Source organism: Bombus affinis, chromosome 7 (assembly GCF_024516045.1).
Source record: "Bombus affinis isolate iyBomAffi1 chromosome 7, iyBomAffi1.2, whole genome shotgun sequence".
In the NCBI taxonomy this organism is placed as follows: Eukaryota; Metazoa; Arthropoda; class Insecta; order Hymenoptera; family Apidae; genus Bombus; species Bombus affinis.
In genome coordinates, this window is record NC_066350.1 from 12194321 (window position 1) to 12215125 (window position 20805).

General features: G+C 36.6%; 3 protein-coding genes across 11 annotated transcripts in view; all 3 read right to left on the bottom strand.

The window, feature by feature from the left end:
- Nucleotides 1–5875: 5875 nt before the first annotated feature.
- Nucleotides 5876–11952, bottom strand: LOC126918856 (RNA polymerase-associated protein CTR9 homolog). The gene is made up of 14 exons (XM_050727292.1): nucleotides 11822–11952; nucleotides 11269–11367; nucleotides 10957–11196; nucleotides 10305–10877; nucleotides 10113–10232; nucleotides 9500–9810; nucleotides 8902–9427; nucleotides 8641–8835; nucleotides 8449–8565; nucleotides 8051–8361; nucleotides 7641–7978; nucleotides 7380–7554; nucleotides 6167–6901; nucleotides 5876–6073 (listed from the first exon to the last, which is right to left on the bottom strand). Exons 1-14 carry the CDS (start codon nucleotides 11861–11863, stop codon nucleotides 5977–5979), a joined length of 3879 nt encoding a protein of 1292 aa, XP_050583249.1. The 5' UTR covers nucleotides 11864–11952; the 3' UTR covers nucleotides 5876–5976.
- A 68-nt stretch (nucleotides 11953–12020) lies between these two features.
- On the bottom strand, nucleotides 12021–16146 carry LOC126918857 (solute carrier family 35 member F2-like). 2 transcript variants are annotated; one of them, XM_050727294.1, is made up of 8 exons: nucleotides 15980–16146; nucleotides 15402–15511; nucleotides 15076–15269; nucleotides 14182–14344; nucleotides 13895–14051; nucleotides 13603–13813; nucleotides 13277–13404; nucleotides 12021–12834 (listed from the first exon to the last, which is right to left on the bottom strand). In XM_050727294.1, the coding sequence occupies exons 1-8, from the start codon at nucleotides 16105–16107 to the stop codon at nucleotides 12642–12644; spliced, it is 1284 nt and encodes a 427-aa protein (XP_050583251.1). In that variant the 5' UTR covers nucleotides 16108–16146; the 3' UTR covers nucleotides 12021–12641. The 2 variants fall into 2 exon arrangements, with proteins under 2 accessions (XP_050583251.1, XP_050583250.1); XM_050727293.1 differs by having other exon boundaries at nucleotides 12021–12849.
- A 1038-nt stretch (nucleotides 16147–17184) lies between these two features.
- The window catches only part of LOC126918700 (ryanodine receptor), a 41963-nt gene continuing 38342 nt past the window's right edge, over nucleotides 17185–20805 (bottom strand). For all 8 annotated transcript variants that reach the window (XM_050726901.1, XM_050726903.1, XM_050726902.1 and 5 more), the window contains 9 exons: nucleotides 20518–20720; nucleotides 20010–20253; nucleotides 19599–19886; nucleotides 19232–19518; nucleotides 19100–19160; nucleotides 18751–19029; nucleotides 18510–18666; nucleotides 18260–18425; nucleotides 17185–18178 (listed from right to left, as the gene is read on the bottom strand). In XM_050726901.1, the coding sequence (XP_050582858.1) occupies nucleotides 18016–18178; nucleotides 18260–18425; nucleotides 18510–18666; nucleotides 18751–19029; nucleotides 19100–19160; nucleotides 19232–19518; nucleotides 19599–19886; nucleotides 20010–20253; nucleotides 20518–20720 (1848 nt within the window). In that variant the 3' untranslated portion in view covers nucleotides 17185–18015. The remainder of the gene's footprint in view (nucleotides 18179–18259; nucleotides 18426–18509; nucleotides 18667–18750; nucleotides 19030–19099; nucleotides 19161–19231; nucleotides 19519–19598; nucleotides 19887–20009; nucleotides 20254–20517; nucleotides 20721–20805) is intronic.

A 20805-nucleotide genomic window follows, 5' to 3' on the forward strand; every position in this document is an offset into this window, starting at 1 on the left:
CCGATCATTAGGTTAGAACTTCCGGTCTATGACCTTTCTTGTTTCTACGGGTGAATCTCTGTCGACGATTCTTGTATTTTATGGATCACTGCATTTGGAGCGGCAATTAATTTTAAACGACTTAAAATTAGAATTTGGCGGAATTCGAAGGAAGTTGAAAATTGTATGCAATGTAAAATAAAAATTTTCCGAACATGAAACAGTTATATTTTTTAACATTGGAAATAATCGAAACCTGTCAATTGCATTGCATGCACGAGAACGTAAAACAGTACGTACTTAACAGTTAAGAGAATTGGTCGAATGCCAAATTCCGTCTATTGAAATAACGACACGTGTCAATGTTTGATCCCAGACACAATTCAACAGTAATTAAGATTAGTATTCATAGTTGCACGTTGCCCTGTATTCAACTGGAACTGTAAGGTATTTTGCGTGTATTAATACAGAAACGTCAATAGCTTACGATTGATCTAGCGACCCAATAATATTTCACCGACAATCGAGTATCCCATGTAGGACATGTAATAGAACGTTTCACTTTGTCCGACGAATAATGGCCTTTATCATTACGAACGATAACGCTATTCTATGTTCTAATACACTTGCTCTGATACCAGCTTGGTGGCAATGTGAACACCTATGTCGCCATCAATGAATGAAAATAGCCGTTCGTACGTCATTTTATTGCAACTTTTATCCAGAGCCAAATGCATCGTGTTTGACATAACGTGGCAGCTACTGCTGCTCTACAATAGTATTTGATATTACGAGGATTCTAAGAGAATATTCTTGGAAGTAATGTGAGTTCCACTAATGCAATGAAAATCTTTCCAGGAACCTTACACCGATGTTCAGGAATGAAATAATAAAAGAAGAATGTTGGGCATGTGATGTCAAAAAACCGCTGTGTTTCAGTTATTCTAAAAAATGTTATGTTATGTCAGTTATTCTACAGAATAACTTAAATTAAGTTTGTTATTAGCTCGGTTCGAGTTGGCTGAAAAACAATTCGTGTAAAATATTAAAATTGAATTAAGCGGTCCTACAGCTTCTCTTCGACGCCGTCTGATCAATAATGGGCTGTGCTACTGTGAGCGACGCCTAGAACCATGTGTTCGCTGCTTATAATGATTTTTATTTCGTATCTTCGGAAACTATAATCTTTTAATGGAAATCTTTATTTTCCAAATACTTCAAAATATTTTGTCCTTTCCAAGCGGAATCTTATTCGTGGAAGAAGCACATAAATTTCCAGTAAATGAACAGCTATGTATTATAATCGGAATCACTTTCAAGTAAATGGTACCAATTACGTAAAGCTTACTGTTTCGCCATCGGGATTTCTGTATATGTCTCCATTGAATACACGCTCGACAGCATGGATTATGCGAACAAGGCAGCCAACTGGTTTGTATACGAACTTGTAATTGCAGCCTTGTACGATGCGATGAGTATAGCAGCGTTCTTGTGGTTGACACATAGCTGGCAACTTCATCCATTCCTCCTATGGATAATATTATATCTTTTATGAACGAAATATGTGATCGTTACATAGTGCAAGGATACACGTCTACGAAATAAATCCAGTCCTTTGATTTGGGAAAATTATTTTTATATCGCTTTAAGCGGATGAAACTCGTTAATACCTCTCATCAGGTTAATTTGATCGTTTTTAAAAAGTTGGAAATTAGCTCGACATTATTAGAGACAGATTACGAGAGTGAGCTTTAAGTCGTGTAAATTTCTAGGAAACATCTTAGCGATATAAACTGAACAGTGGGATTCATTTGGCAAATTGAGGTGGAGGATGGCAAATAAGATGTTCGCTTAGATGGCAATTAAATGTTTCGCTTATCGCAGTTCGTTGAGTAACATCAGGCGAGCGGTAGTTCAAGGTTCGAAGTGAGCAAAGTTATGGAATAAGTAGATATCAGTAATTAGACGTTTACCGAGGAACAACGTCGAAAAATGAATTCAAGGTTAGCATAGAAGCTAGCAAAGTTAGTACGATGAGAGAATAACGTTATAATTAATTTCGAATTGTCACAGTCGGAAGCGAGGAAAGAATCTTGTGTCTCGGTCCGTCTCTGAAAGTTGGAGAACGTCGCAATAAAACGTATTCTATGGCCTTCCGGATAAACAGAATCTCGATTGTTCGTGTACTCGAAGCTCCAATTTAAGTCTTATTATTTTCACGATTTCATTTTCAATTCTACGTACGTTTGATTCTTGTTGAATTAAAATCATATTGCGCGCAACTTCGACCTGGCTCTCAAACGGAAAGGAAATCACCGACCGCTTTTGATCTCAAACTTTTCTACAGCCTCTTCTGGAAGGAAATTCTTCTCAGTCTTCGAAATCTTCCTTTTCAACAGAAACATGCTGAATATCAGTTTGCTCCATGACCTTCGTATGTTTCCTCTGCACGTTACCACAATTCGATTTAAGAATTATATACACTTTGCCACAGTGGGGTTTTCATATTCTATTCGTACGTAACGTGGAACATCAATCGCGTTCTTGGAACCTTTGTGATTCATAGCAAAGAACGATTTAATAATGGTTGTGCGTATTAATTCCTGTCTCAAGGCCAGAAACCGCTAATACAAGATACAAATATAAAAAATGGCTATTCAACTTTCGAAACAATGACACACAAACGAGGCTTTTATCCCGCCTGTGCATGTGTTTAGTCTCACGGATTTCGTTTATGGAACTAATTAAACCCACGGCATTGGAAACCTCTACGTTTGGCTCTTATAAACGGTACCATAAAATTTTCAAGAATGTTCATCTTTAGTGCACAAATCTTTTTGCAGGTATTTTATCGCGAAAAAGAAAAAAGAATGGGAAGGTTATAAAGTGCATATTGATTTATTCTGACATGAGAAGTAATACCGATCATCGAGGAAGATGCACATATTTCAAGATTTTTTGATTTATAAGTGGGTCACTGGTACCGCCATAGCACTCAATTTTTCTCGGGCTGAAGAAATATTGCACTCTGCATCTTTTTAAAGCGAGAAAGCCGACTTGAAACATGCGGAAGGTTCCTTAGATTTTGTGAATTCATTGTTATCATATGGATAGGTATATAACGAGATGATTCGTGAATAATGGACGAAACTAGCTGCACCGACAAAAATGCTTCAGTCATTTTTCCTACCCTTTGAAAAAATTTAAAATAAAAAAAAATTTAATTACATTTTCGGAAGGGGAAAAAAGGATTAAAAGGATGCAGCGACAGCGTGGCAAGAATTATCGATAATCTCTGCTCAAGTATTTGATAAATTGTCGGGATGTGATTGATGGAAAAGATTTATGCAGTCCAGATTGGAGGTAATTTGTTGCGAGACCAAACCTAGCCATCGATGAAAAATTTGTATTGATGCCAACATGTGTATCTGATGGATAAAAGAAACTAGTATCGTTAACTTCAAAATTATACCTAGTTCTTGACGTTGATTTCCAGACAATATTATACTGTTTATTCGTGGATGACGAACCTCTATCTTTTTACGTTTGTTGTTCAATTGGTAGTATACTTTCGAAACGCCAAGGAGGAAGAAAAAATTTGATGGTGTAGAGTCAGGTTAATTTGTTGTTATATATGTAAACCATATACCCGTTGCAGAAAATAGTTATCTTTATTGTTTGCTCCTATTTCGAATAAATAAAAATTAGAAAGATCGCTCAATTTATAACTCGAGAAACTGAATTTATTTTAAGCCGAAAATAGTCGGTCAGAGAACATATTGCGTTTGTAGGAGTTTTACATAAAAACGCTATTAACAAGTAGAATGACGAATATGCAAATAGGAGGTTAATCAAAACTCAGTCGCGAAACTATTCTATTAAACCAGCTTCGAGGAACTCGGGAGATTGTAAATAATTTCGGAAGTTCGCAACTCGCCAAGGAGGCGAGTAATTCTCGAATATCCGCTATATCTCCTAAGTAGCTGTGTGAAAATTCACGAAGGCTAATTAAAACTTGCGTTTATTGCAATGTATTAGAAACAACTTCACGAGGAATAAAAATTACACGCGGACTTCTTTTCTATGCTTTTATATGAAAATGTGGATCGAGAAATGCGACGATAGGAAAGGATTTGATAATCAAACAGGAAGAGCAGTAAGATATATGCACACTCTAAGGAGTTGAATCGAAAAAGTAAACGCTTCCAGCACTCAGAATCTTCGTAACTCGGATAAAACCGATATCTCTATCCTTCTATCAGCGTAGTTTCCTTCGCTATTTACTCTTTTGCTTTTTACGCAAACTGGCTCAGGATTTTTCTTATTCATATAATATTTGTGTACAACGTATATTTTATGATTTATGTATACTTAAAGGTTTAAACATAGTAGTAGCATATACTAAATATACTAGGACGATAAGCTCTAGCGAAGGTGGTATTTCATAACGTACCAATTTTTCAAGTATGATAGTTTTTCCGGAACGTTTCTTGCACGGCAGTGTTTGAAGAATTAAACGGTAATATAGCGATTCAATGGTACTTCAACATTAAAGTGATACGAATCGATCGATGACTAATCGTACGGATATTCGCATCAAACCTGCAATGATTGATTCGGTCGGTGTTTGTTTATTTCTTGATCTCACTGTTGAATGCGAATGGTATTAATCCTAAACAATTTTAAACCACTGCGGTAATATCTATAGTTGAACGTTATTCTTATCCTCTCACCCAAAGGTTTACTTATACCTTGTCGTAATTTTTTGCTTGTTCCGTAGCTATAGATTACAAATCGATAACGCTCGTGTGGGAGTGATAAACATTTGTGTGCATCCTCATGTAATGACATACTCTTAATATAGTTTGAAAAAAAAAACAATAACGTTGCAATATACATACTTGATGAAAATAGTTGAAAAGAATCGATGGAAAAATTGTATTACAGTGAAAAAAAATTGACCTTCGCGAAAAGGGCGCCAAGAGTGTAAAAGAGTAAAAAAAGTGCGACTTCATAGACAAAGAAAATTCTTTTCTAAAACATTTAAGAATAAAAAAATATTACATATAATGCTCTATCAGACGATCTAGATGAACGTCTAGTAGAAAAAATTGAATTAAAAAGCATTATAAATACGTTGTTAAGTTGATTAACTGTTGAACATTATTGACATAACATTATGTAATGACAACGTAATAACATATGAAATGGCACCAATGTCATTAACCTCTACAAAACTTTAATCATTTGTTTCATGTAACTGTTTTTATTGATACATGAAAAAACTTTAATCGTTCATATATAAAATATTTTAATTGTGTAATACATTTCAGGGAGACATAATGAAAACGTCAGTTATAATCTTTTTTTTGTAATTTTTAATATAAAACAATACATTGGTTATTAATACAATCTTAACATATCTTCTTGTATGTTAAACAATGTGTGTACAATAACAATTAAATCTAATTGTTTATCATAAAAAGTATCGACAGATAACTAATCAGAAAGCAAAACGGTTTATACATTGAACTAGATGAAATACGAAATCGTAATAATTTTACAAAAAAAAATTACCTTGCATCGTAAAGTAATACTTCGTTTTAAATACAATGTGAAGAACATAAATACACGGTTTCGATTGGAACTATGGGCTGTTTTAATAACCCGCAAACATAAAACAAATATTCAATTGTCCGAAGTATTACGTCCGAAACACTGAAGTCGCTCCATCTAGAGATCGTTTAGTTATCTTGAAACTGCTTCGATAAACGACAAATCGAAGTTACTCGTAAGCTCGAACGATTGCCAGTTGCCGCGCTCCATCTTAGCGTAACAATGCTGTTTCGATTCGAACGGTTCTTTCAAACGTGTGTTAAGAAATATATCGCGAAAGTAATATATATTTCATTTATATAAATTTGGCTCTTAGAAAAAGTATACAATCCAAGATTGGATTTTCTGCGCGCTAGTGATGTTATTATATGCGTATCGAGTTTATTCGCTTTCGCTGCCACCTCCTCGATCTGTACTCGAATGGCGGGAACCAACATCACTGCCCGAAACTGATTTTCTCGACTCTGGGGTAGCAGATCTGGAATAAAATAATCGCATTATGTGATCATCGCGGTATCCCTAGAGCTGTATTTCGTTTCGGTGAGTGCATTGTGATATTCTTTTTATTTACCTTGCCGATCCACTAGGGCTGCGACTTCGAGAGCCACTCTTTGACCGTGAGCCGGAACGTGATCTAGATCTTGACACAGATTTAGATTTTGATCGGCTTCTGCTTCTTGATATACGTCCCTCCGACTGTGATCCACTCCTTGATCCTGATCTTGACCTTGATCGCGAAGCTGCTTTTCTGGAACCACTAGGAGACCTTGATCTCGATCGTGCACTAGCTGCAGATCCCGATCTCGAACGTGCAGAGCCTGATCTCGATCGTGCGCTAGCTGCAGAACCCGATCTTGATCGTGCACTAGCTGCAGAACCCGACCTTGATCTTGGCTGCGATCCACTTTTCCTCGAACCACTACGCGATCTTGATCGCGATTGACTCTTCCGCGACCCTGATCTTGATCTCGAGCGTGAACCACTTTTCGCTGAAACGGATCTTGATCTCGACGGACTTTTCGACCGCGATTGACTTCTCGACTTAGAACCTGAACGAGATCTAGACCGTGAACGAGATACGGATCGAGATTGAAATCTTGATCGTGATCGTGATCGCAATTGTGATCGTGATCGTGATCGCAATCGCAATCGTGATCGCGATCGTGATCGCGATCGTGAACTACTTCTAGAACGGCTTCTAAGTTTCGATCTGGAACGAGACCTAGATCTCGATGCACGGGATCCTTCTGAGTCAGACATAATTCGTCTATTTCCGCGTCCGCGACCTTCATTACCGCTTTCACCTCTGAAAAACAAATTAATGACGCCATTAATTAATTTATTACACACCTCAGTATATTATATTCTTGTAGCGGCACATGAGTCAACTTTGTTTTGATTGGCTAGATTCAAAGGTAAACGAACTCCGGACAAAATATTATCGCCGTTATTTGTAATAGTCAACCGGAGTTACAATTAAACTTTTTATAATTATTACCGGTCGATACAAATAGACGAACATGCTCTCTAGGACGATTAGTATAACGAACTAGTATAGCAAATCAGTATGACGAATCATTATAGCGAGTTATGCAGTCGAATAACGAGCGTAGAGTTGAACAGTAGCATTGAGCGAGCGACGATAACGACCGGCATGCACTATCTCTGTATTTAAGGTGATTTTAATATACACTAACTATTACAATTTTATCACTCGTTTCTTTAACAAACTAACCAACACGTATAATAAACCACCTCATTCTCATAAAATGAATGATGCTTACCCGCTGGCGATTTTAAGACCTCCTGAATCGCTATCAGATTCGCTAGTCGATATAGTTTCCTTCGATAAAGGCATCTTTCCTTTTGCAGTCTCAGCTGTACTTTTCCGAAATGCTCTGTCTTTCTTAATAATCCCTTTTCTTCCACGTTTCGGCTTGGGTCGATCACTTTCTGAACCTGAATATTGCGAAATAAAATATATATTTTTTGAAAAACACAGATTAATAACGTGTATAATCGAAGATCATGAAATACTATCTTACCACTTTCTCCACTTCCCATTTCTTTCTTGCGCTTTGCTCTACCCTTAGCCCTTTTTTCTTTACGTTCACCACTTGCTTTTCTTTTGCGTTTCCTTTCTCTAGGAGCTTCCTCCCGACCTTCCTCTCTCCCAGAACCACCGCTGTCACTAACGTATTGATCAGTGCGTACTTTTCTTCCTTTCCTTCCAGGTTTTTCTGAAGGCATTTCACCGAATACTAAAGCGTTCTTTGTCTTTTCAACGTACTCTTGACGTTTCTGTAACATTTCTTCTTCTTTTTGTCGTCGCATCTCTTCAAGTTTCCGTTGTTCTTCTGTTTGTCGCATTTTAAATGCTTGTCTATACATTAATACAAGATCATTATTATGGTGTTTGATGTATTCCATATGCTAATTATGTTCATATAATTACCTTTCTTCTTCTTGTTTTCTCCTAAGCATTTTTTCTTCCTCGTCCAATCGTCTAGCTCTGGCAACATGATATTGGGCTTGCGATAAAAGATCTTGACACCTCCTTGTTTCTGCCTCTGCAAGTTGCCCCATTTTATCTCCATGCGTTGATAGATATTGGAAATATTTATGTGAGAGTCCCAATTCATGAACTGCCTGGAGTACTGTTGTTAAGGTGGATTTCTCATCCTTCAAAATTTGTGTCGCTAGACGTTGAAGCACAAGTGCAATATTGTATAACAAAACGGTGTCCTGTGGAGCTACTCTTCTTGCCTAAATTGATATAATGAAATTGATTAGTTATTCTTCTTTAATCAATTGTTAACGATATCAGAGCATGACACAATGTTTCTACCTCACCTTTAATAATGTCAATTTTGCTTCTTTTAATTTACCAGCTTTAAAGTAAGCTCTTCCAAGATATTGCAAAACTTCGACATGATGATATTTATAGAACTTCCGAAGGCAGTTTTCATACTGTAAAAAGATATATTTTATAAAATAGTTGCCGAAACATTATCATATCGTATTACATACAAAACGGAAAGTTACCATTTGAATAGCGCTAACGAATTGTTTTTGCTCTACATAAATGTGCGCAATATTTAACCATACATCGCAAAATTCTGCTGTTGCTTCTCGAACTTGAGCAAAAATATCTCTAGCTTCATTTACACAACCTTTATGCGCTAGTACAGCTCCTATTCCATTTGCAGCCCAAATATTTTTAGGATCGTTTCGCAAAACCTATGAATTTCAATATTTATATATGTATATACGAATAAGAAGATTTATTATTTTTTAGTATCATACCTGTTTGTACATAGCCAATGCTCTGTCTTGATGTCGCTTCTCTCGATCTTTATCTTTTCCACTTTGATGCAATGTTTGCAACCAAATGTTACCCAAAGCAATCAAAGAATAGGCATCGGTACTTGTTGCTGGATTTTTTAAAATTCTTTCGAATTTCTTCTGGCCAGGACCCCATTGCATTTTAACCAAATGTAAGTTACCCAAAAGAGACCATGCATCTGGGTGCTCGTTATTTATGCTTAAAGCATCCTTAAACCAATCAGACGCTTCATAAATTTGTCCTTTGTCTCGAGCCATACAGCCAAGTCGTAAATAACAATCTACATAGTTTGGATGTTTCTTTAAAATGGCTTTGTATAATTTTTCTGCTTTATCAAATATACATAAAGCTTCGTTCAAACGAGCTAAATTATATGTTGTCGTAACTGCAATTGAGTTATAGTATACAGAATCGTGTAAGGCATCAGCTTTAGAACGCGCTAAAGATTCCTCTAAATTTTTCCTAGCTTCTTCTAAGTTTCCAAGTCTACGATAAAGTAATAAGTTTTAGCCTTAATAGCAGATAAAATAAATTAAAATAAGGAAATATGAAACATACCTATAATGTAGAGCACCAACATTATTTAGAATTTCTGGTGGTATATCTGCCTGGACTTTTTCTTTTAAAATTCTAGTTGCTGTACCATATGCATTTAAGGCTGCATTAAGGTCACTTTGCTCCAATATTTGAGCCAATTCAATCCATGCTTCAACATCATCCGGAAATTGTTCAGTTACTTTACGAAGATGGTTTTTTGCAATATCGCGTTTCGATTGAGAACTTGAGTTTGCGTACAGAGATCCAAGAATTTTCATTGTTTCATAATTACCTGGCTGAGCTTTCAACACTTTTTCAAAACATTGTGCTGCCTGTGATTTAAAAACAGTGTATGTAAAAATTTATTAGTTTTACCCTATCATATATAGTATATAATATTAGGTCATCCCATAAGTTCGTGCCAACTTTTGTGTATACATTTCATGTGTCGATTTATAAACATACGGCGATAAGGGACCAATGCACTTGAAAAATGGGAAGAAGTTGTACAACAAGGGGGATTACATTTTTTCATGAAACTGAAAGGTATGTAAACAATCTTAACATATATAACAGCTCGAAAAACGAAACGAACTTATGGGATAACCTAATATATATAACACGTTATGCTTACATTTTCTGCATCACCACGATAAACATACATTTGACCTAAGCCAAAGTGTGGTAATACAAAAACTGGAGGTGCAAATTGTGTTGCCTGATAGTAATATTGAAACGCTTGGTCATAGTCACCCTAAAATAGTTAAATTATTTTTCAAGATTTTGAGTATGTATATACGTAAACTTACTTATGTTGTACACTTACCTGAACATGAAATGCTCTGGCTAATTGATAGCAACTCTCTGCACGCATAGCCTCGTTCTCTGTATTATGAAATGCATGGAGGGCTAAGTGCTGTACTTTGTTATAATCCTTTTTAAAGAAAAAATGATTTGCCAAATGATTCAACACCATGGGATTAGTCGAATCAATGGTATAAGCTTTAGATAACATTTGAACACCAGTTCTAATACTATCAGGCTGTTGTTGATTTAATTTCAGTACTGAAAGTCCAACTAATGCTCCAACACATTGGCCATCTAACTGTAAAGCTCTTTCAAACGCTAAACGTGCTTTTTCCTGGTTATTTAATTTCATAAAACAATGCCCCATTCCCAACCTTACAGCAGCTGGACAATTTGGATTTGTTCTCAATGCCTTCTTATAAAAGGCAAGTGCACCTCTATAATCTTTTTTGTTAAACGCTATGCATGCTTTTCCCAGTAGGGAAGGAATATTATTTGGAGATTGATTTAGTACAAAATTAAATTGGGCATCAGCCTGATCCATTTTATCTCCCTCCAGGAGGCAGAAATAAGCTCTGCCAAGTAAATGATTCTGTAGGACAAATAAGTATTATATAAATAATACATAAATATTTCCAAGCACCAAATGAAATACTAGAAACGATATATACCTGGTCATACATAATAATCTTATCTGCAGTTGTATATAATAGGGTAGCTTTTGTAAATAGATCTCTCTTTTTGTCCTTATTTTTTTCTCTGTTGGCTTCCTGCACATAATATGCAGCCAACATATCCAACCCACGCATTTGATCTTTTTCATAGTCACGGTAATCAATATTAGCATCAGTCCGAGAAGACTCAAGTATTTTAATGAAATCTTCGATTTTATGTTGTTTGTAATATTCAAGCTACAACGAAATACAATATGTTTAATGTCTTGTAGCTTTTCTATTATATCTATTATAATTCAAGGTACTTACAGCCAAATTGACCCAAATATTAAGTTGTGCATGTTCTTGACGTAAAATACCAAGAACCTCATCTCCTTCTGGTAATTGATCCAAGTATAGCTCAATTACCTAATAGAATGTAATTTAATATATTAAAAAAATTAACCAGCAAGATATGGTGAGAGATTTAAGTAGACAAAAAGTGGATAAAAGATTCAATTTCAATTAACAAATGTCTAATGTTTAATATTTTACTGTACATGATATAAATGGGAAACATATTGGAAACAATATGAACAAAATAAGATCAAAAAATAGGTCTAAAATTATGCGATCAAAACAAATATGAAACAATAGTAATTTATATTTCATATCGAGGACAAATTTCAAGATATTTAAAAGCCATTGTTTGTACGATGTATATATTCCGCAAACAACGCTTGCAGGGATTAACTACACAAACGTGTCTTCGTATCACGAGTTTTTAAAGAATTTTAAATTACATGTTAATGATTGAATGGTTTAGCTTACTTTTAATACTTCGCAAATGATAAAATTCAATGTTAAAAACAAAAATACTCACTTCATCCGTATCACGAAGTGGAATCTCTATGGAACCTGCCATTACGTTCGGTGTCTAGCCACTAACTGCAATGGAGTATAGTCGACAGATGTCGTGCCTGACCGGATCCGTCGCCATTTTGAAATAGAACATTAATATTAGATAATAAGTATGAATAATCTAGAAGGGGGAGGAAAAGAGAAAAAAAGAATTTTTTAACTTGAATTTTTTGTTTATTTATTATTTATTAATTTATTTTTTCATTTATTTATTAATTTATTTCAAAAAAATATACACAACACGCGAAATAACGTTCTAACACATGGATGGACTATAGAATATATAAATACATTTAGTGCATTTACGAACAAAGATTGTAATAAGAATCGTTAAAAATAATTCTCATTAATTTTCACTTATTATTGTACAACAGGAAATTAGTTAACGTCGTTCGGTATTTAGACCTAGTAACAATTATCATTTACAAAGTATGTTGAGCAACAGTAATGTACTTTTATTCTTACATTTCGATAAACAGTCAAATCAACAATGAAAATCGTCTTTATACGCGGCTAATCGATATTTATGTTGGTTAAGTTCTTTAAAAAATCACGACGTTAATTAGAACACTGTGTAACGCGTATATTTAACTTATTTAACTTATTTATCGAGATCTATTTACTCTTATATTGTATAACGTCATAGGAAATGAAAGAATGTACTTCCGTGATCATCAATTTCGAACTTGGTGTAAAACTTTAACAAGAGCGCACATACGGCGAATCTACGCATGTTCTTCGGTTTGTCTCTACGTTTTCTGTGCGTCTTCTTGCACATTCCCTTAATCGTAATAACTTCCGTAAAAGGAGGTGAAGGCTGTATCAGAACTAACGCTTGGCGGTATACTTGTCGCGTCCATAGTTTCTTTTTCGCTGCCGAGGGTCGACGTTCTAACGTCGAGGGTACCACTCACGCCGGACATCCCTGAACTTGTTGCCATTTCCACTTCTCCGACGTCAGGATGAGACATATGTCTTAAAATGACGTCTCTTTAATCCACAGTCAATCGTTTATTAATTTCTTGTCAGGGCCGATGATGAAAATAAAAAAATATAACGGGAATGGAGGAGTTGTTCTTATTGTAAGAGAGAATCGTAACCGAGTTTCTCGCGGAAACCATTTTTTGAAAAGAAAAATAAAAAAGGAAGACATATTCAATCGAAGGGTGAATGAATAGAACATTAATGAAATTGAGCATTTAAGAAAAAAGCTCGAATCGATTGGCGCTTGAAATCTTTAAGACTTTTCAGTGTCGTTTATATTTCGTTTCTTTTAAGAAATCACGAGTAACGTTTCCTTGGCATCTTGCTTGACGTTTTTCTTAATATACAAGCTTTTCGATCGTACGTACCTTCCAAGGCAGAACTGCTCGCTAATTAAAAAGGGTTACTTTTTAAAACGTTTTGTTAACATTACCTGTAATCTGGAGCAGTGGGTTCAGTGTGTTGTCTTCGCGAGTTCGACGACATTGGTGTTCTCTTTATCGCGTAGATATATATGCCCATCATTGTGAGCATGTACGAGACGAAGTACAATGCGTGAAACTGGAACAGGTGGAACGAGCCTTATTAGCATATGTAGCCATGTATTGTTTGTTATATAGGTTGTCGCAATAGATGATTCTATTCGCGTAACACATAGCTTGGAACACATAGCTTCGAACACATACGACAAACCAGAGCAATGACGTTATGTTTCGATTACATCCTAATCTGAAAGGATCGTATCGAATGAAGATATACCTTGTAATGATGAACCAACATGCCAGATAAAACGTTGAAAGAATCTGCGGTCAGTAATGCCAGTTGCAACGCAGTTGCACCGGACTCGAACAATACAACAGGTACCAACGAGAAAAACACGAATTGCGTGATGCAGTAAACTATCAAGAACGTTATTACTGGTACATTGTTCCACTGAAATGATTCTAACTTCATGCCCTCTAGTATGGCCCTGGAATAACAACGATATAAATCATGATAATCAATTATATTGGATCGAAAATAATCTTTTCTTCTGGTGAACAGTACTTACGTTTGCATACAGCATAATATAGTACCGAAGAAACCGATCATGCCGAGATATTCGATAATATCGACTGTCTTAACCGTTAATTCTTGTAGTATGGTTGTTATAGAAAACAATACCGCACCTCCAAGGCACAGCATATCACCAACAAGGTGATTCTTTCCTTTGCGGGAGAAAATTTAAATTGAAAAATTCAATGAGAAACTTTAATGGTTCTTTTCTCTAATTTGAAATTTATAATATTCGGCCGTGGACGAATGTTATGGATATAGATGAATTTGTAGAACAATCACCTGTAGTCGCAGGATCTTTATTGTCGTCAATCCCTGCCCAAACCAAGCACCCTACACCCATCAAAGAAACAGAAACGCCGACTATGTGCACCATCCGATATCTCACTCCTAGAACTAAACACGATAGCGCCAATGCAACTGGTATGGCCACACAATCGAGCAGCTGAAAGAAAATTATTTCATAATTAAATTAAACATTGTCGATTCTTTAAGTCGTTCAAATTTTAATCCGGAATGGGTGACGATAACGAAGTTCGTGATATTCGCGTGACGTTCGATTCGTTCGTAAGCATGCCGGGTCGAAGACCTGATATCCTCCCTCCGTTGGTGGTAGTATATATCCGATACAATAGTTGCGTTCCATGCCATTCATCTCAGCCACAAATACTACGTACGCCGTTTAATTGATGGCTAAGTGACGAAAGTTGCATTCTCAACCGCATATAAATTGTGCGATGCAGCGTTTGCATCTTATTTTATCGAAAGGGAGCTCTATACCAACGATGAAGAATAAGTCATTTTTACATTCAATGATGTCGTTCCGCCTTTTCTAAGTTCTGGATAAATACGAGCTTCGTAGAATTTATATTTAAAAAGGGAGAAATATCGAATAAAAGGAGCAAGTTACAAAAGAAATATTTTACATTCGTTCAAAAGAACGAAGAAATTTGAACAAAAGGTTTTCATCGTATAAATGAATTTCCACGTCTGTATAGCAAACTCTTTCGCTTTTAATGACATTTTTTATGAATTGTCTTTTTATCTCGAGTACGCAAGAAGGAAAATACGATAATTAATGTATCGTGTAATCTCTGACGTACGAAAGCTAAACTTCGTCATTGTTGTTTGGCAAAGTACAACGTTGAAATCCCACGTGACATCATTAGCACGTACCTGTATTCCGACTAGGCTAGTAAATTGATGCGAGGATGTTACAAGTGTGCACGCTTCGACGTCAATGAGAGCCAATAACAAGTACCTCCATCCACGGGCTTGTATGACAGAAATTAGGCCGTTCCCTACACCTCTGCAGGACATCCAGGTTGTGTACACAAGGCACATCATAACGTAATGAGGGAGGTTTTGTCCTGTTCCGCGGAGAATATTTGCTGGCTCGTTATATCAAATATATATACCTCTACGTACGATTTTAAATGTAATTCTATCGCAATTTTCATACACCGATTATTTATGCATGCGATTAATCATTAATGATATACCGGTCGGAAGCGCGAGTTGATACGCAGTGTTGATGTGATGATTTGCCAGTGTCATGAAGCATAACACGAGAGATAGAAATTGTCCCAGTATTATCGCTCTCCACACTGACCTGTTAACAATGAAAAACGCAATTAAAGGCATCAAGCATTTCATACATGATAAGCCTGAAATGATGTAGCCGTAAAATTGCAAAAAATTAACGGCAAGGAAATTTCTAAAATAAACGCAAGGTTAATTAAATGATAAATCATCGATTGAGATTTGAACGGTATCTTTTTAACGATAAAAAGATCATATCAAAAACTATCTGTGATTGAAGTAAATATGAAAATTATATTCCATGAAAGTAACAGGTCCTCGACGCGAGACAACACGAGATCAATGAACTGAGAACGTTGTTTTTCCGCCCACGAATCGTACGCAAGAAAATTGCTCCTAAACACCCGCCACTTTTATTTCTGGTGTTCCCCTTTCTCTCTCCGGTTTAAAGGAGGCGAGAAGCCGGTTCAAGGGTGGTTCGACGTTCGACTTCCAATCGGAGGTTCCCTTGCCGACTAATCAGCTTTTGCTTACGTACCATTGTCCCAGGTCCGATATGTAATTTTCGATCTTGTCGCAGACCCCGTTCCTGGACTGCATCACCGTATTTTCGCCGTAGCGACGATCACCCGCCGACACTCCCATGCCAGGGATATTCGCATGCATATTCGCCCCGAGGCTTTCAGCCACAGGCGCTAGAAGAGAGGCGCTTGCGCGACCTCTTTCCCTCCATCGGCTCTGCACAAGCAGGGACCGGTATTTTTCGTTTTGCGAGTGCGATGAGGAACAGTGTGCAAAACCGAGAAACACGCTGTTCCATGGATGTCCTTCCCGTTAGTTATCCTACTACGCTGCATCGATCGATGAGAGTACAATCCAGTTTGCGTTCTATCGGGAAACGAGATTTACCTGGATCCGTCGATCATTTTTATTAAAAATAGCTTCCCTCTTTTTTTTTTAAATCAGATAGCGTTAGAAAGTTATGGTTCGAAATTTCTTGGATTGTGAGTTTTTAAGAAGAAGTTTTAAAAGATCGATCACTAAGGCTGAATAGCTCCTTGAAACTTTTTTATTAAATAGCGTTAGAAAGCAATGATGAATAGCTCCTTGGGACTTCTTTATCAGATAATGTTAGAAAGTCACGGTCGGAAATTCTTTGGTTTGAGAATTTCGATGAGAAGGTTTGAAAGATCGATCGTTAAAAATAAATAGCTTCGTTGAATTTTCTCATCAGGTAACGTTAGAAAGTTCCGATTTTAAGCTCCGATGTTTGTAAGTTTTTGATGAGGTTTAATAAATCGATCGTTAAGGATGAATAGCTTCGGTAAATTTTTAAACTAAATAGTATTAAGAAATTAGTATCTAAAGTTTTTTGAGTTGTGACGTATTTCTGACGAGAAATTTTGAAAGATCGACCGATCGATAAAGATGAATAGTTGTTTGATATTTCTTTATCATGCATTGTTAGAAAGTTATGGTTTGAAGCTCCGAGTGTTGCCAGCTTCCGATGAAAAGTTTTGAAAAGTAGGATTGGAAGGCCAATCATACGATCTATTTCAAGTGTATTTTATTGTACTTAAAAAGTAATTGATGAAGTTTTCCTGGGAAACTCATATGATACCATTGAATGATAACGATAAACTTGTAAAATATTAATCGACGGTTACTTATGCCAGTATACTATTCAGAAACTCATGGAATATTAGTTGCGAGGGATTGGGAAAGGAGCAAAGAACATCGAAATAAAGAAGTATGTCTTTCTTTATTCTCAGGTAATCTTGTCGTAGATCGTTATTTACAACATATTGACATGTTTGATTATATCGCGATTTCAGTCGTCAATAATCTTTAAAGAGCTACCACGTGGTCGTAGAAACCTTTATAATTTGATATAAACTTTGAAACATCTTCAACTTACGTAATATTCTTGTAATATCTCAAACATTACGGTAATGAATTAAATCATCATGCACAAGATGTGGTCACTCGACGTATGAAAAGAAGGCAATCTTAACGTTTATGATAATGTAGATTTGTGCAGTCGGTTCTTTTGTCGATGATCAACAACTTTGTAAATTATCTATCTAAGGAGAGGAAACTGTTGATTATACGGTGTGTCCAGCCATCCTTACAAAGTTGGAAAAATAAGTTGGAAAAATATTTCACCAGTCTCCCAGCTTGTTTCGCTCGCTTGCACGCGCTACTGGAAATGCGAATTTTTCGATCTCGTACGCGTGCAACTCGCGCAATTCTTAATTAATGTGCTCTAATCCGCGCGTCGAAGAATTCGCTTAAAACTTGGAATAACGATAGATGTCGAATGTAGAAGATACACACGCGTTCAATGTAGTTTATCTATCGACAAACTAGCGAGAGTATAGTGTTTGAAGAATTGAAATCGTACGTTATCGAATGTTGTTTGCGATATCTTAACGCGACATCTTTTCTTTGCGTGTAGAAATTACAGACTAAGATTATCGAAGACGTTTCAGGAAGGGAGATCTTCCTTGGTAAATCGATCGATCGATTGGTCATTCAGCTATATGTAAAACGACATAAATTTGAAAAATTTGTTTATTTCTTCTTTGCCTCTTCTTCCACTGCCTCGTTCTGTTTGCGGAAGCAATCACCGACCGGGAAAAAGTCCCAACACCTTTGCTGATACATGTTCCACACGTACGTTTCTTGACCGGTGTATTCCGTGTCTGGTTTGTTGATTAAGTGCATAAGGAAGAACCTAGAAAATTTTAAAGCACGATGGTTAATTGCTTGATAATTGATTGCTTGAAACATACGAACGTATGTGAACGTGACGTACATATAATTAGCAAGATTATGCTCCTGTTGAACATGTGTATCGAAACCATGCGGTACCGTATCGAAATATTCTTTTCCTAAGCCACAAATGAAACAGTTGCTCTCCATGTTCGTTTTTACGTTTTCGAGCTGGTCTCGAAGCTCACCGAATGCATCGATGATCAAACCTATCGTGCCAAAAAACAGCAGTTAACGTCCTAGTGCCAAGAAGAAGCATACTATTAAAGACATTAAAATTTTCTTCGATTTACCTTGAATAATGGCCAATAGAATGACAATGACGAAGAAGAAGAAAGTGATATCAAACATGATACGGTAGACTTCATAGTCATCGCCATCAGGTTCGCCAATTTCATCACCGATACCACCACCAGCCCTGACACCTTTGTACAGATGAAATACGAAGCACTGAAACGTAAATATAAATATAGATGGTTGAACAATTTGTTCCAACAAGTTGCATAAGCAGCGAGAGAACATTTTCTGTTATACCGTTAACATATCATGACATTTCTTGTCGACTTCGTCGTCCTCTTCTTGAATATAGAATTTTCTGAAGAAGTTGAAGGCTATGACAGTGTATATATAGACGACGATAGTTAATAACATCACTGTTAACACAAGTTGTTTGCCATTGTGCGTGACGGACTGCAAGATCGTTCTCAGAGTTTTGAAACCAACCGCGACATCCAGCAAATGCGCAGCGAAGAAGAAGTTGTTATAATTGCCAAGGATCGAAAATGTGAAATACCATAAACTATACAAAAATGCCTATAAACGAATATAATAATTTAAAATATCTGAACGAACTGAATTTTATTAATATTAATTATTTACTTACGTTATCCGTGATGGTGACTCCAGCTTTCCATACTTGATATCTCCAATCGATATTTACGATACTGAAGAACCAAAGATCGTAAGTAAATAGAAACTCGTATAAAAGCTATAAAAGCTGTTTGATTTTACTCACAAGTGTATCAAACCAGAACCCTCTTCCTCTTGTTGGCTGAACGAAGTCTTTTCCATGCCAAGCAAGTTGCTTATGTAATCGAAGTCGTAAGTCTCGCTGTATTTCTGTCGAACTTTTTTCTTCACGAACTTGTCCCAATAATTCACGGGGAACGTTTTCGCCGATATCACCATTTTGTCCCAATGCGCCTTGATGTCATCTTCTTCCGGCGTCTCGGCAATGTACAGACCATCGAACTCTACGCGTCGCGCAATTTCCTTTTCCCGTTTGAAGATAGCCAGCGGTACCTACAACATACATTTACATATTAACACAAACGTATTAATATAATCGTTGAATAATACGCAATAATAATTAATGTTCGTACTTTCAAGTGATAGTAGGCAACCAGCATAGCAAGAGAGACGATGGCATGAAGAATAGCCATGAGTCTTATAACGTGTGCCATGTAATAGAAATCTTCTGACACCTCCACGTATTCTAACGCGTACGCATCTTCCTCTTCTTCCGACTCGTCCTCCCCGCTCCCGCTGCCTATTTCTATGCCACTGCCACTTCCAGAACCAGATACACCCTCGCCAGACATCTCTGCCAATATGTCACTAACCATTTGTCCGCTTCCTTCCTCATCCCCTTCGCCGGCCAATGATGTAACCTATAGGTCGATGATTCACGACGCAATAATGTAAAATAAAACATTATTTATTTCATGACAATTTTAAGCAAAGAGACAACTTTGCTTATCTAGTAAAGTTTTGAAGCGAAGAATTACGCTTACCTTGTAGAACAGCAACATGAAATTGATACAGAAAGCAAGAACTAGAGCCACGTATTTTAAATTGTAGAAGTTTCTAGCCAAGAAGGAGACGATACGATGGGTGTATTCGGAAAAGTCGATAGTAGATGTTGAAGGCTCTGCTATCGTTTCTTGTTTCGCTTCCGCTTCAACAGCAGCCATGGCTGCTTGTTGAGCGGCCGCTGCTTCTGCTGCGGCTGCTGCTTGGGCTCTAGCTTGTTCACCTCTGTTCAGAAATATTTAAATATATTTCGTATCATGTATACGCTAATAAAAATGTTGAATTGCTTTTCGAATTGTATTTATATCGAATCACCTGCTAATTTTATTATTAATTCATCTATCTTTACTTCGATAAAATTGTTCACCAATACAGTTTTCTAAACTAATAGGATTATACACTGACCTTTTTTAACGTTTGCGTTCTATGAAACAAATAGTGATTCCAAATTTTTTAACAGCAGTATACAAATAGAAAACTTAATTATACCCTAATAAATCAGCCAATGAAACAGGCGACTCCATGTCTCCACCACCTTCAGCTCTTGCACCTTCTTCGCCAGGAGCTTCTTCCGGTGTGCTTTCGCCCGTTTCTTCGATGCTCGATTGAGGAGTCGATGTTGCCGATTCGTGGGGCGCGATCTTTATCTGGCCGCCTTCTTCTTTCGTTATATCCATTCCGAACGCTTGTACCTGTATACAAAATCAAGAGAATTTAATCAGTCTGTGTAAACTTCCTTTTACAGCTATTATGCATAATTTTTGTATATTTTTCGAA

Coding starts and splice junctions, on each gene's coding strand:
- LOC126918856 (XM_050727292.1), bottom strand. CDS start 11,863: ATGGCAGGTTCCATAGAGATTCCACTTCGTGATACGGATGAA. Junction 9,428..9,499: donor GTTGGTGCTCTACATTATAG/GTATGTTTCATA, acceptor ACTTTATCGTAG/ACTTGGAAACTTAGAAGAAG. Junction 8,362..8,448: donor CAAAATTGACATTATTAAAG/GTGAGGTAGAAA, acceptor ATATCAATTTAG/GCAAGAAGAGTAGCTCCACA.
- LOC126918857 (XM_050727293.1), bottom strand. CDS start 16,107: ATGCATGCGAATATCCCTGGCATGGGAGTGTCGGCGGGTGATCGTCGC. Junction 15,512..15,979: donor ATATCGGACCTGGGACAATG/GTACGTAAGCAA, acceptor CATTGTTAACAG/GTCAGTGTGGAGAGCGATAA. Junction 14,345..15,075: donor CTAGCCTAGTCGGAATACAG/GTACGTGCTAAT, acceptor ATTTTCTTTCAG/CTGCTCGATTGTGTGGCCAT.